Source organism: Exophiala mesophila (assembly GCF_000836275.1).
Source record: "Exophiala mesophila strain CBS 40295 unplaced genomic scaffold supercont1.5, whole genome shotgun sequence".
NCBI lineage: Eukaryota > Fungi > Ascomycota > Eurotiomycetes > Chaetothyriales > Herpotrichiellaceae > Exophiala > Exophiala mesophila.
The window spans coordinates 825839-840015 of record NW_015622508.1 but is presented as its reverse complement, the minus strand read 5'-3'; the positions used below and the strand labels follow the sequence as shown (position 1 = coordinate 840015).

General features: G+C 51.5%; 2 protein-coding genes and 1 non-coding gene across 3 annotated transcripts; all 3 read right to left on the bottom strand.

Annotated features, from left to right (window-relative positions):
* Nucleotides 1–1792: 1792 nt before the first annotated feature.
* PV10_07075 (uncharacterized protein) lies at nt 1793–3805 on the bottom strand (the record flags this gene model as incomplete). Its single annotated transcript, XM_016371937.1, has 7 exons — nt 1793–1995; nt 2987–3003; nt 3068–3109; nt 3195–3215; nt 3381–3441; nt 3513–3577; nt 3666–3805. The coding sequence occupies 7 exons, from the start codon at nt 3803–3805 to the stop codon at nt 1793–1795; spliced, it is 549 nt and encodes a 182-aa protein (XP_016221269.1).
* A 4544-nt stretch (nt 3806–8349) lies between these two features.
* On the bottom strand, nt 8350–9621 carry PV10_07074 (uncharacterized protein). Its single transcript, XM_016371936.1, has 2 exons — nt 8884–9621; nt 8350–8820 (listed from the first exon to the last, which is right to left on the bottom strand). The coding sequence occupies exons 1-2, from the start codon at nt 9577–9579 to the stop codon at nt 8581–8583; spliced, it is 936 nt and encodes a 311-aa protein (XP_016221268.1). The 5' UTR covers nt 9580–9621; the 3' UTR covers nt 8350–8580.
* A 2513-nt stretch (nt 9622–12134) lies between these two features.
* PV10_07073 lies at nt 12135–12245 on the bottom strand. The gene has a single exon. It is a non-coding gene; the product is annotated as a tRNA-Arg (tRNA).
* Nucleotides 12246–14177: the final 1932 nt, after the last annotated feature.

The following is a 14177-nucleotide window of genomic DNA, read 5'->3' as shown; positions in this document are numbered from 1 at the left end:
CAGTAGTTTAAACCTTGTCCAAGCCGAAAACACAGTGGTAAGATTGTCGGTCAGATCAACGAGAAAAATCTTGACGTTTGATAGTCAACGACACCGTCCTTCTCAACACCAGAATATCTGTCAAGTAGAATGACCTGAGAAGGTATGACAACAAGGGGCCGAGGATCTGAGAAAGATCTGAGAAAGATCTGATGTCACCACTTTCGTGGGAGGTACAAGTTTTGGTTCTTATGCGTACCTCGTGCATTCACATACAGAGTCGGCGAAAATCAGCGCCGAAGGACGGGGGGCTTCTTGGGGGTACAGCCACAGAAGCTGTTGGGTTGGTCAATGAGAAGCAGGAAGTCTTACAGGCCGAGGGGCCCGCATTTTGACCATGGCCCTGGTACAGGCGCCCGTGGGAGGATACAAGTGCCGATCATCTCAGATCTTCGTCCAACGCGGGGACTATGCCAAGGAGGACATCCTTACACATCTGCGTATGTACGGGCGAGGCTTTGATTTGGGTACCCAAGTTAAGCCAGTGGTACCAGCCAGACTAGAGGGAGGACAGCCGAATAAAAATTGACGAGCCGCACAGCAGGGCCCAACTCGTATTGCTTTTCCCCCAGTCCCAGGACGAAAGCTCGCTTCACCGGGGGAAGACTCGAGCGTGTGTCAAAACCGAGCAAAAGACATCACCTGAGGGTGGGGATGTAATAAAACGAAACAATCTGTTCTTTTACAGAAATACCTATCCGAAAAGTCCAAATTGGGCGCACAAACATGCCTTCTCGATGAAGGGGTGTGGGTGGGCACAGATGGAGACCTCTGACCAGATGCGTAAAATACGTACGGAGTAGTTCCATGGGTGATGGGCGATGGCCCACGGGCCACGAGGGCACCACACTCACTTCGGTCAGTTGGACCCGAGTTGCCCCAAGTCCCAAGTCTTCGTCTAACCGACAGAAGGATTGATTAACTAAGAAGGATGGATTAGCCGAATCGTCGGGTGCCCATCCACGCCATCAAAGACAGTGGAACACCCTGGTTGAATCTCACTACTAGGATGGTGCTAGGATGCTTGGCTGCGGCTGTAGTATGCCACCATGCGTACGACATTCTTTTTTCATCATCTCTGTGACCAGGGAAATGCAAGATCCTGCCCGGATGTCTGACAAATGATGGACATGGATGCAGCGATCTTGACAGCCTAGCAGCCCAGGCACACCAGGGAGCCAGGATTTGGCACTACTACACCCACCACCGTGGTCCACGACCAGCTGAGATGGGTAAAACCCTCTCCCCTCTTCATTCCCGCAGGCTTTCTGAATCCGAGTGCGCCCGTCTCGCGTGAGCTCTCTTTTGGTATTGGACTACAATCACCCCTCCAATCCGGGCTCCCAACAAGGAAATGGTGACAAGACTTTCTTGAGGGCCAAGGCATGGAGATCTCAGGAGGGTGTGTCGACAAAAAGACACCAGAACTACCTTACCTGTTGCTACACAAAAAGAAACCGCACATGGAGATACATATCCGCGTGAACTGTTTGCCTAATGAGTATGTCCTAAAGTAATGCGTATGCGTGGTCAATAATGGTGGACTCTGGAGCTAAAGTAGCAATTATAATATTCAATGTCCACCAGTATGCTAGCGACCCCGGATGCTCTATACCGCGACTCAGCGAAGTTTAGTTACATGTCCCAAGTTCCGGACGAGCCAGCTGATATCATGCAGAGCGAACATGGTGTTGTTACGTGCTTCTACTACTGTTGGTACTTGTGCTGGTGCTGCTACCTGTCCTCGCATGCATCATGCATCCCCCAGGCTTCGGAGCAGTTCGGTACCACCCACACAGCCCAGGCCGTCGTATGGGTGGAAAGTAGAGAGGGGAAGACTTGCAGAGCCGTGATAGCCTAAGATGGTAAATCCCAATTGTAGTCCAATCAATTGGCCATTCTGGTCGAGGTCGATGCCTGCCTGGCTGACCTCGGACACCAGATCTTTGTACTCGGCTGCGGCAAGTCAGCAAGAGGAGAAAGAGGGGATGGGTAGTCATGGCGGTGGGTTAGCGAGTGGTATTGATGGTTGTTGTGGGAGTGCAATTCATCAAACACCGTGCGGCTACCCGTGAGCTGTAGATTGTCCCACCCCCCAGTCAGGATCTGGATACAAACAAGCAGGGAACATAAAAATGCATGGGTCAAACGAAATGTTTCCTAGGTCAGGCACCATGCGCAACCGGTCTTCTGGATTCTGCACTCGGGGGGGCCTGTCTGTACTCTGACATAATCAGGACGTGGCTCCGACCGGATGCTATCTATCGCGGCCTCGAGGTCACGCACACATGTACAGACTGCAACGCTGCGATCGCCGCCTTCCGACATGCTGCATGTTTGACGCCTGATGCTCTATGCTCAATGCTTCGGATCATGCCATACCCATTTGTGCTTCTTTCTTCACACATCTGTCAAGATCCTTCTGTCCAACATCGTCTGTGACTGATTCGACATCGTCCAGTCCGGATCTGGTTTACGCGCACACCGCCGAGGCCTATGGGCCAGAGGTGCGTGCGTGTATCTGAATCATGCTGCCTCGTCTGCCATCCCTCAGATCCACGCGGCCCTTGTAGAATCGAACCAAGAATAACTCGGGTGCCCATGTCGAGTACTGTTTCGACATGGGCGCCTCTGACGCAAAACGACAACCCTCAAAAAGTGCTACCTGTAGCATGTGTGCTCCTTGTTCCCATTCCACGTTGCAGAAAACATCAAGTTTCCATGCTTGAAAAACATTCCCAATTCCATAAAGTCACACAACCTCGTGACCTTTTTGATCCGTTGATGCAACTCCGAAATTGGTGGATATTCAAGAGACTCAAGCCACCCAAACGCTGTCACGTCGCAAAATGAACGATGCATCTGCAAACTGAAACAAAAGAGCCTCCCAGAGTTGATCCGCGACTACGCAGATTCTCGCTTTGTCACGAAATTCGTTTGTTGATACCTTTGAGATAGACATCACTAGCAGGGGAATCGTCAGAGATCCGTAGGTTGGCCACAGAGCAAAGGCATTAGGCCGACTTACAAGATTAAAGTGGCATTCTTGGGGATGAGACCAGGGAAACCACTATTGCCCGTAAACTGTCAGTAAATGCAAGACTCGTATTGCGCTCGGAGAATTGAATTTCTCGCACGGCGGTGAAAATACTGACCGAGTACCATATGCAAGGTGTCTGGAAGAAAGTTCTGTCAGCGAAAAGCATTCAGGGTGGGGTCCAGTGCTGGACAAGGCTGAAAAACCAACACACAAATCCTCCAGGTATCACAAATGGAATGTGGGCACAAAGACGTAGCAAACGATCGAGAACCAGACAGGGGCAGCTCGGACAGTCACTCACCCAGGTATCGTCAAGGTTGCCTTTTCGCCCAGAGACATCTGCGGAACCAATTGATCCCATCCTGGGTGAGGGAACACGAAAGGTTAGCGGTTGGTTTGATCGAGTCAATCGGGACCAAAGTCAAGTTCGTACCTGGGATGACTTTGCCCACCCCGATCTGAATCTTGAACTCGCCACGACCAGCTGAACTATCGAACCTGAGAAATCTGGTCGTCAGCGTTATGAGTTGGAAGCATTGTGGAGGGTGGGAATGGCATAGGGAGAGCCAGCTAAGGAACTACTCACTCTTCGCCTTTATATCCCTGATCAGCCAAGTTTGCGTCATGGAGCCAACCAGTGTATTCGATGATTACTTCGTCCAGTTTCCGGGGGTAGTCTTTGCCATTGCCCGGTCGGAGAATTCGTTTCTGGAGGCTGACTGCCATGCTTTGAGGCCGGGGAAGGGGGACAAAGGAGTGTGGAAGGGAAAGCAGCTAGAGAGCGTGGTCGTATTGTTGATGGTGCGAGAGTGGCGGAGACGACGGCAACAAGAGATGACCTATACTATAGTCTTAACATCTGGAGATCCGGGACCCAAGGATAAATATGATGGGGACTGGAGAAAAGTACGAGGGATGGTTTATAGTGGAGGAGGGCGGCGAGAGGGTGTCTTGGCAGGGAGGGCGAGATGGCAGTTGAGGCGTCACCGAGAATACAGGCAAGAATGAGAGAACAAAGCCACGGGGCAGAAGCAAGAAGAGCAGCACAAGGGCAAGGGAAGGGGCCGAATGAGGTAATAATTCATACTTCGGAAAAGATCGACATTCTTCTGGACTACAAGCGGCATCGATGAACTGCAAAGGAACCTGACGGCAAACATGGAGACGGACCAAGGAGCGTGCGAGTCGAGTCGTCGGGCATCAGACAGTAACCGACAGCAGACAGCAGACGGCAGACGGCAGACAGCAGACAGCGGACAATAGACGAAAGAGAAGCGCCGCGGGGACGCCAGATGATTGGACTGCGCCAGTGGCAGCATGACCCAGAGGCACAGACTGAATTGGGCTCGAGCGATGGGTATAGACAGCGCCAGCAAGTCGAGTCGAGTCGAGTCGAGCGTGGCACACAAAGCCTCGAGTGCAAAAAAGCGGTGCTCACTGTAAATTGATAACGTCTATCCAGCATCATGTCATTCTGCGGCTCGCAGATTCGCGGTATCACAGACGTTCGTCATTTGAGTTTGGTGTCAGCCTCTTGGGTCAAAGCTAACTTTGAGATAGGGATCTGGGTCGGTGGGGCGAGGGTGCATTGGTGCAAATCCGGATGCGGTCAACCCAGCTCTACTCTGCTTGGGGTTAGCTCCAGGGTATTGCCCAGGGTATCATGGTCCAGAGAGAGGGGATGTTCCATGAATCATGTACTGCCAGGCCTCAGGGTTACCAGGGGCTGTAGACTGTAAGTAGTCCTACATCCTATGGGGTCCGGTGTGTCTGTAGGTGCCTACGCATATGTAGGATGCGCCGAAAGCGTATGCGTATCGGCAGGTATGGACACATACGCATACGCATACGCATACCGTACCCATCCGCATATGCGTAGGCGGGAGGCGAGCAGGGGGGGAAGGACATCGGAACAGGGGGCACCACTGCATCGGGAGGATGGGGAGGGGGCCCCTCGGGCCACGGGGACGCCCCAAAGCAACTTGCAGCTGCAGTAGGCCAGTAGTAGTAACTCACAGTAGTGGCATGAGTGGTTTGTGAGCCTTGACTGCCAGACTGTGTGGAGAGGGCGCCGTGCTTAGACGCGGTGGAGGCATGCAGCCAGAGCGAGACAGCAAGAAAGAAGACAAAAAAGACAGCCAGGGACACCTGGAAATGGTGAATGTGGCCCTTGGCCTTTAGCGGCCGACAGGCACTGCCAGGCCTGAACTTGCTACTGGGACCTGACCCACTAAGTAAGTAGGCCCATCGACTTCCAGTTTGGAAACGTCAAACCTGTCACTTGGAATCGTCATCACTCGTTTGAGCGTTTGGGCCAAAACCTAAACAAGAACGACAGGAAAGAATCTGCACAACATCTCTGAAATCTGTCGCCCATCGTCATGAACGTGAACGGCTGTCCGCCCACGAGCTCGGGCCTCAGAGGCTCAATAGACACACACCACTACACCACCTACTAGATACTACTAGATTTGACATTGGAGCCTGAGAGGTGAGGCAGACCCTCGGACGACCCTGCGACCTCAGGCCTCGTGACCATCAGGCTTGCCTTGCCATGACGACAGTTACTGACCGTCTTTGGCATGCTCGATCCGATGTGATTTGTAGCTTGTCCCACAAGATGCGTGTTGCAAATTGCCATTTGTCGCTTGCTGGTGGCCCTGAGGAGGGGCGGTCAGTTACAGAATGGGTGTAGGTGTTGGGTCGATGGGTCTCTCTGCTTTTGGGGACCGACATGACCATGATCATGACCATGACCACCACCACTACGACTGGCCTGATGAATGATGGAATGCCAGGGACAGAGGCCATCTGTCCCTGGCACCGGGGCTTTGACGATTTGGGGCCAGTCTGGCAATGGTGTAGGCAGGAACAACCGAACATTAATCATAATAATAGAGGTCCCGAGAGTTAGGTTTCTAGATACGACATGGGTTCAAACCGCCGTAGGCAAACCGTTGGTACGCCTCCGTTGTAATAATGTACTCCGTAGCCTGTAGAACAGTAGAACTCCACGCATTGCGCTCAATGAACATACGACTGTGACTGACACTCGACCGTCGACCGTCTCAACCGCCAGCCCCAAGATGGATGATTTTCGCACGTGGGATCCAACCCATTCTTGGCCACTCTCAATCAAGTTACTGTGCTTGGTCCTGGGGCAAAATGAGTGGGGAACAGCAATAATAAAAATGTCAACTAGAAATGATCGCCTGGTCTAAAAAAGTGCAGCTTTTTCGCCAGCTTCTCATCCGTCCCACGTACCCGGTCGATGCACCCGAGGAGGCCCCTCCCCTCGGTCTTCGGCCTGGGCGTTGGGCAGTGGACTGTGGATGGTGAGTGGGCCCTCGGGCCCAAGGACATCCACCAAGCCTGGTTGTTTCGGTGGCGCTGCAAGTACCAAGTACTACTGTACGCATACGGGATACGCATACCTGCTAGCCTGTTCAGAGGTACCTAGGTACATCCTTGGGTGGCTTCATGCTCGTCGGATCCTGCAGTCGGCAACCGTAGGCAGCTAACTCAAGTATTGTTCCTTTCGCATACTTGAGCCGCTCCAAATCGCACCAGTTGTGTGTCACTGTCATGTTGCGCCTTGGAACCGAGTCTTGTAGCCACTTAGCCACCCAACAATGGCCTCTTGTTTCGAGTTCACTCGATCCAAGGACAGCGTACAAACACCCTGACCATTTGTCCTGCCCATAAACATGCCCTCGGTGGCGAAAGCATTGACTACCTCTGTTTGGCTGATGTTATTCAGTTTTGCACAAGTGGCACCCGCTGTGTCAAGCAGGGCGGCACTAAAGTTTGACCAATTCTGCGACTTGTGCATATGTGAGGTAGATCCTGTGGGTTCATCTTGTATTTTGTTTCGTTTTTGTGTTTGGCGTAGGCCGGAGTGACATACCACCTCCTTGCTCGTAACAGAGACCAGATGGGCTGTCGCAACGCAAAGAAAAAGACGGTTTTGCTTCACGATAACGCGATGACGCTTCATCTATCCAACATCACTCGCCCATCAATATCAGAAAACTTGTCTCTTGCACTTGATAATTAGTGGAGCCAAGGACCCTCCGCCACCCGCCTATAATTGATTGGGGTCTGGTTCGCGTGCTCGGCATTTACTCGTTCAAAGTCACCCTTCGCTGTTCATTAGACACCCTCACCCTAAATCGAGTCCCCGGGATGCCGATTCCAACAAGACGAGACCTGCCGAATGCCTCGCGATCTCCAGCGACATTTGGCATTGCATAAGTGGCCGACTGACCACCCTCTGGGCGCGGTGTACATCGGCCCTTGCACCCTGTCAGGATGGCATGAGAACGCAGCCTCAGGGTCGACTCGGATCCCTTAATCCCGGTCTTACTAGGGGTGCTTCATGTAATCGAGATCATTGGTTTAATTCATCGTGGTTGGCATCGAACATCTTCGCGCCAGTCCTGGGACCATTCAGGCGGAGACATCGTATGCGTAGGCTTACCAGTCCAGCCAACCACCTGCTATCGCCTAAGGGGTCTGGTCTGCAACGACATCGGCAGCGATGTGATCAGCTCAAGGTGACAACGGTGTTTGCAGGCGGCCCTTCGGGCCTGCCGGCCGCAGACGCCAAATCTCGTCTTCCCTGTCTCTTGGGTTGACGAAACACAGCCGTTGGGAGCCCAACGTCTGCTGGGACCGCTAACCTCTACTCACTCCAGATCTCGTTCGTCGTCGCTCCAATTGCGACAAGCGATCTCGGCTGCTCCAGTCATAGCCTACGCATTGTCGGAGAACGGGGTGGATGCGGCCAGCCAGTGATTCGTCCCAAGGACTGGTATACTATTCCAGCCACCATAGATAGTCGGCTTAAAACTCGTACTGGGACCCCTCGCAGTCAAGCTTGTACCTCCTTATACTTTACCAGCTGGCACACTTGATTCTTGACTCAATAGTCTGGTGTCCAGATTTTTCTGAATGAATCTAGTGTATCTGGGTCATGCATGTCACCACGGACCACGAGCCAGATTCATTTACAGACATACTTTTTTAGTCAAACAGAGAAATGCTCCCTTGGACATAATGCATGAATAAGGTCATGAACAATTCATCATTAGTCAAAGGATTTTGCAGGGATTGTCCTTGTTATGTACCTAGTACCGATCAAACACTCCCTTAGAGGAGTGACTTGCAACCCTGCAATCCCCGGCACCAGCACAGAACGGCGACCAACAATCTTGTAGAACTCGAGGCCCAAGGACTCGGCTCCGACTAAGCATACCGAAGTCGCGATTAATGGCGGGTGGCAGCAATGATTCTTGCGACACGCTGACTGCCACGTCAGGGAAGCTACAGCACACAGAAGTTTAAGGTGCTTTCGATATATCTGCTCGTGTCTCCAACACGATTAGGCCCACAAAAGGGTAGCATGTTGCCGACGATTTCTTCCTCTTGTAGGCTCCTTCTCGAGCGTCAGTTGCCCATCGACGATGAAGTTATCGCTTCCGAATCAAAGGTAGACATCCTCATGCATGTTGAAAGAACGGATGCTTCTCGAGGATGTCCACGTCAACCTCTCTGGCTTCAAGGGTCGGAAACCGCCTGTCGCCGTAGTTACCACCGTCTGCATTGGACCCCAGCACCGTCAATGACCTTATGCTATTTTTCCGAAGAAAAGGCAATACATGGTCGTAGCTATGGGCCAAATGGTCGATACCATGGCTATCATCTGATAAGCAAAAGCGGATATTTCTCTTCGATGCAGCCTGAGAAGTGTGTCAGGAGGTATCGTGGGGGCAGCTAGACTACGGAGACAACAAATGGCTTACCTGGCATATGTCCGAGACCGGGTAAGGCTCAAGGAGACCTTTGCGCACAGCCGCAAAGTTGAGCTCGAGTATGCCCCCATAAGAAGCGATAAAGTCCAAATTTCTGGCGATACGTTCCCACACGCCGGGAAATTGCGGGAAACTGGGGTTGGGGCAGTCGCTTTTGAGGCGGATGAGATCAAAATGCCCTACCACAGGGGGCTTGGTTGCTTGTAGCATGTCGAGTTGTGCATCAAAGTAACTCTCAAAGAGCTTTTCATCAGTTCCGCCGGCCTGTTGCCGGGCGTCTTCGTACATGACTCTATCGTAATCGATGGGGATCGTGTGCACATGATGGACTGAGCCTACAAACAAGTCATACGCATGTGTAGAGATGCTCTGGTCGATGAGCTGCACCGACTCGGGCCTGATCCAATCACTTTCGAATCCGACCGCCAGTTCAATCTGGCCTCGATATCTGTCCCGAAGTAACGTCGCCTCCCTCACATACGCCCTTTCGTTCTCCGTCATCGCATCCAGCGTCGTCCCTGCACTCAATTCTTCAGGATATCGGTCAATTTCATGCCGAGGCATGTGCTCTGTTAGTGCCAGCATCTGCATTTTCTTGGAGATGGCCGCCTGAATGATGCTTTCTAGCGAATCCTGCGCATGGCCCGGACAGAACTGTCCCGAGTGACTGTGATGAGAGAAAGGCATGGCTGAGTCTCAATACCAATGTACAACCAAATAGACTTATTTTTCAAAAATACCTTGTCTGTTTTGATTATATTATGATAAAAATACTAGTACCAAGTATTTTGATGCCAGAATTTCGAGCCACCATTCGTTATCGGTAAAACCTCGGATGACTCATCACAATTCTTTGCAGACAACATTAACAGACCGACTGATGCGATAGATTCAAATTTACTGAGAGGCTATCGCTGGAGACCAGCTGTGAAGCGTTGTATTGTTTTCTGACGTCCAAGCCCCGTCTACACGTCTAAAATTAACGTCACTTGATATCTAAGTTGGCATCGTTGGGCAGCCTAATACAACATCTCAATGCAGGGCACGTTCCGGTGTACTTAGAGTCAAGCAAGGTCCCTGTCGGGAGCCTTGTACGGAAAACCTCACTCAGGTGACTGCCATTACAGTGAAACAACGGCATACATCAGGTATTTGGCCTACGTCGACCTACGGCCAACAAAGTTTCCAAGGAAGCTCGAGGCAGCTGAGGTACGAGTGTGCGCATTTACGAGTTATTACAGGGTTGACTAGGTACCTAAAGTGCCTAACATGTCACTTGACAGCACCCGCATGAAAATGAGACGCCCGTCCACCTTGGCGCTCAATTATGATGACTAACTGATGTCCTTACCATTTCCGCCTCACTCGAATATTCCATGGCGGAAATGTCGCCAATGAGATCCAATCATACATTAGGTTAACGAGTTTTGACAATTCAGACAGAGGAAGGAGTCCGTCTGTTTCAGGAATGTGGCCAGGCCTTCAGCGCCGCTCATTCACGCCGTCATCTCTTGGCCAGATTCAATCTGACCTGCAAGACATCGATCGGGGATGGAGTGTGTCTTCAAGGCTGATCATGGATCCCGCCCTTTGGGTATCAAGGGTTTTCCAGCATGACTTTAATACCTCAGAATGGGAACAAAACTCAACTCGACGGTGCCTGATGATATCCGGCAGTGTCCGCCGAGAATCTAAGCTCCAACCAAGATATCTATACGTGCTCAAGCAGGTCGAGGTGTCCCCAGAGGCCACAATTGAGCACGGACAAGGGAGGAAATGGGCGCTCGGGTGTGGGATGATGCCACGTTTAGTGGGATTTTCAATCCACTGAACTGATGTGCCATTGCAATGGTAAAACTCTATTGCTAACCCTGCATCACGAGCTGTCCACATAGAAAGCTTCTCGACTTCGGAAGGCTCAAGCAAGGCTGGGATACTTTTTCGGAAGCCAGAACTGGTGGATACAAAAGCCTTGTAGGCTGATCGCATTGGCCGTGGAGCCATGGTGATCTACGGAGTACGGATACGTGCTCGTGACAGGCAGCCACAACAAGTTCAGACTTACGACGACGTGCATTTGCAGGTACCAATGCTCATGCAAAGTCACTGAGATACAGAGTTTGTACCTAGCAGGTACTTAATTCCCTAGACGTATGCGTCCGGACTATGTGCAGGCGTCTATGGTCTTGGAGGTCTTCTCCTTTGCATAAAGTTTCGTTTCTGAGCTGCCCGGTTGATCAAACACGCCAGATTAAGCGACCAAGCGAACGAATCCAGTCACTCTAGGGTCTAGCTTCTACCATTGACAGCTGTCAACAGCGATCCTCGAGCACCGACAAGCGACCCCCTTGCAGTCCTCGACATGAAACCCCCACCACGAGTTCCATCTAATCCAGAACAGGGCAGTCAGAGAAACTCAATTCCGAAGTCTTTTGCTTTCGGTACCCAACCATGCAAGAGAAACCATCCATGACCATGCCCAAAAACTACTGCCCAACGTCAGGTGTAACCTTGTCGAAACGAACCAGTGTGTACTCCGTACAGTACCTATACAGACCGTGTCGTCGCGTAACGACGAGTCCATTACCCGTAGACATGGTGGATCCTGAATTCTTCCAGGGCGGTTGGATCCCGAAATACAGGCCTTTCTCTGTCGCTTTTCTCCGTCCTGAAGGCGTCCTCACCATCCCCAAGAGTTCAAGTTGCGACTACGAGTACAGCTCTCCAAGAACTGCATAATCTGCACCCGACCTTCCATTCTAAGCGAAGACCAACAATCCCCAACCCACGTTTCCTTACAAGAGCTCTTCAAGATCTACAATCGACCCGCTTTTTAAGCGAGAGTCACTGGAACAGAACGACCGACCTGCCGCTTTTGTCCAGTGGTGATCAACGATCACTCTCCCACCCAATGATGCTTCAATTCACTGCTCCGATGAAAGCACGCGAGTCACGACAATTAAATGGCTACCCCCTGTCTAGGCATGCAATTCGGTGTTGACCCGACGATTTCACCGACCTCATCTCACAACAAAATTCAACTCCCAAAGAACGGCTGCCGTTGTCTGTTTCGCCGTTGTCCGTTTCCGTGCCCACTTACTAATACTTCGCGGAACCAATTCCAAATCACGTGACTAATTTTCTCCTCCGCACTCGCACGTGATTTCTCTTCCAAACTTCCCTTTTTGTCTCCATCCTGCACTCAGCAGTCCAAAAAATAATCAAATATCCAAAAAGACTGCCGAGAGACATGGGACTCGAACCCACAACCTTGGCTTTGATGACCACTGAGAAATGATAAAATCAATTTACCAGTATAGGAGAGCCACGCGCTACCATTGCGCCAATCCCCCCGGACATGTGCCCTAAAGTAGGGACTTGAGGAATCTGTGTCAAGTTTGGACATCGTTTCGGAGGCATTTTTCGCTTTCAAAATCCATGATCAGATAATTTTACTCACGTGACCGCGGCCTCGTTCATACCAAATGACGCCCGAGGCGCTACCCATCTGGCCCCGAAAGGTTTTCTTCCGCGCAAAGCTATTACCTCTTGCGGGTTGGGAATGATCTCACTAGTTTTATGGCGGAGTTTGCCAGACGGATACTTTTGAAAACAGAAGTTCGGATGTCGGCATCCCTGTGCGAAATTGACTATGAACAGACATACTTTTGACGGCGGGCGCGCAGCGTGAAGCTTGCTCCACTGTGCACTGGCGACTACATCCAAACAATCTGTACTCCGTAGTCTGTAGACCTCTCGTAGTTTAGCCAACTTAGTTAGTAGCATTTTGTATACTCAATTGGCATCTCGTTGGCATACAGTGGCGCTAGAGCATGACAAGTCAATAAACCTGTGTCAACCTACTGCTGACTCCACACCATCTCCTCAACGTTTCTAGAATTTTGGCCTAACACAACCGACTGCGCCAACCATTTGTCTCGGCGAGGGCCGTCGCTTGATGAACCCTTTGGATTGTTGCCGCTTGACATCCCAGCCCTGACTTGCAACCTGACCGCCGGAACTCACCCAGCTGAACGATGCTGGCTAAATCCCGAAGCCGATCGGCGGAAACCCGGATAGCAATGCTTCCTACCTTTTAATGTCTCCTGGTACACCACTATTGTACCTACGGAGTATGTATATACAGGCCTAGCCTATAAGCCACCCATCTTAGGTAATCTATGGGCTTATCTCCACCTTTTGATGCTCTGCGCGTGCATTACCCCATGCGGGAGACACCAATTAATGGTAAAATCCTGAAAACGTGGCCAACTATGCCTCAATCAGGCATCTCCGTTACTATGAGACTAGCCACGTCACCTATCTCATGGACTTTTTGTCCCATATTTGGTCGGTGACTCGCCCAAATCAGGAATGGTGGAGAATGGGCGTCAGGTCTGCGTCGGTGGATCGCTGCCTTGGAAAGGCTACAGCCGTGACTACCACCGACGAGACCGGGACACTCTCGGTCCAGGTTTTGACTGCAGAACGCAGACAATTGTAATTATATCTCCACCCAGTAAGGGGCAATACGGGCATATGAGAGAACAGGCATGGACCGTGAGGCAGAGCTACCCGAGTGTCGTCCACCTCGAAGTGCTGGTCTCAGATGAGAGAACGAACGTGCTTCGAAGGTTATTCACATTGCGAAACCATGGGCCTGACCGGCCTTTGCGTCAGGCCGGCGACCCGCAACCCGTCACCCGCGATCAACACATGGGCGTCTCACTAATTGATGCCATCGAGCGGAGACATTGACGATGCTAAGCCAGTTCTGAGGTCGCTACTCGATGCCAACATGGTGGTGGTGGCTTGTAGTTCTGACCGTTCTTGGTGATCAACTGAGCCAGTGGCACCCTAGTGGTGCCGGTTTGGGTAGTTTGATCAGTACATGGCAACCCGCAAATGCAAGAAGACGGCCATGATAACGATAAACCAGTGACACGAGTCCATTCCAGCGGACGAGCGGCCGCTCGATCTCCCAAACCAGTCGACTGGACGGGGTTTTGCATGACACGGGCCTTTGGGCCAGATTCATCGATCAATGTCAGGTTGGAAGAATGAAAGGCTTAGAGGGGACAAAAGCGGTTCCGAGTCTCCTATCGCGTTAGAGGCCAAGATTTCGTCTTTCCCGAGTTCTCCCTAGGGACTGTTCCTCCTCTCGTCCCCAGAAGCGAGATGGTCGCCATTATGACATTCGGTACGTGACCGCTGACGTTTATCCCCAGCAATGTATTGCGTACTGAACCACTAGTTTTATTGCGTCTTCCAAAGTACCCTTGGCT

Excerpts from the sequence above, each read along its gene's own strand:
- PV10_07074 (XM_016371936.1), bottom strand. The coding sequence starts at position 9,579 with ATGCCTTTCTCTCATCACAGTCACTCGGGACAGTTCTGTCCGGGCCAT. Across the intron at positions 8,821-8,883 it reads CGGTCTCGGACATATGCCAG|GCTGCATCGAAGAGAAATAT; the intron begins GTAAGCCATTTG and ends CACACTTCTCAG.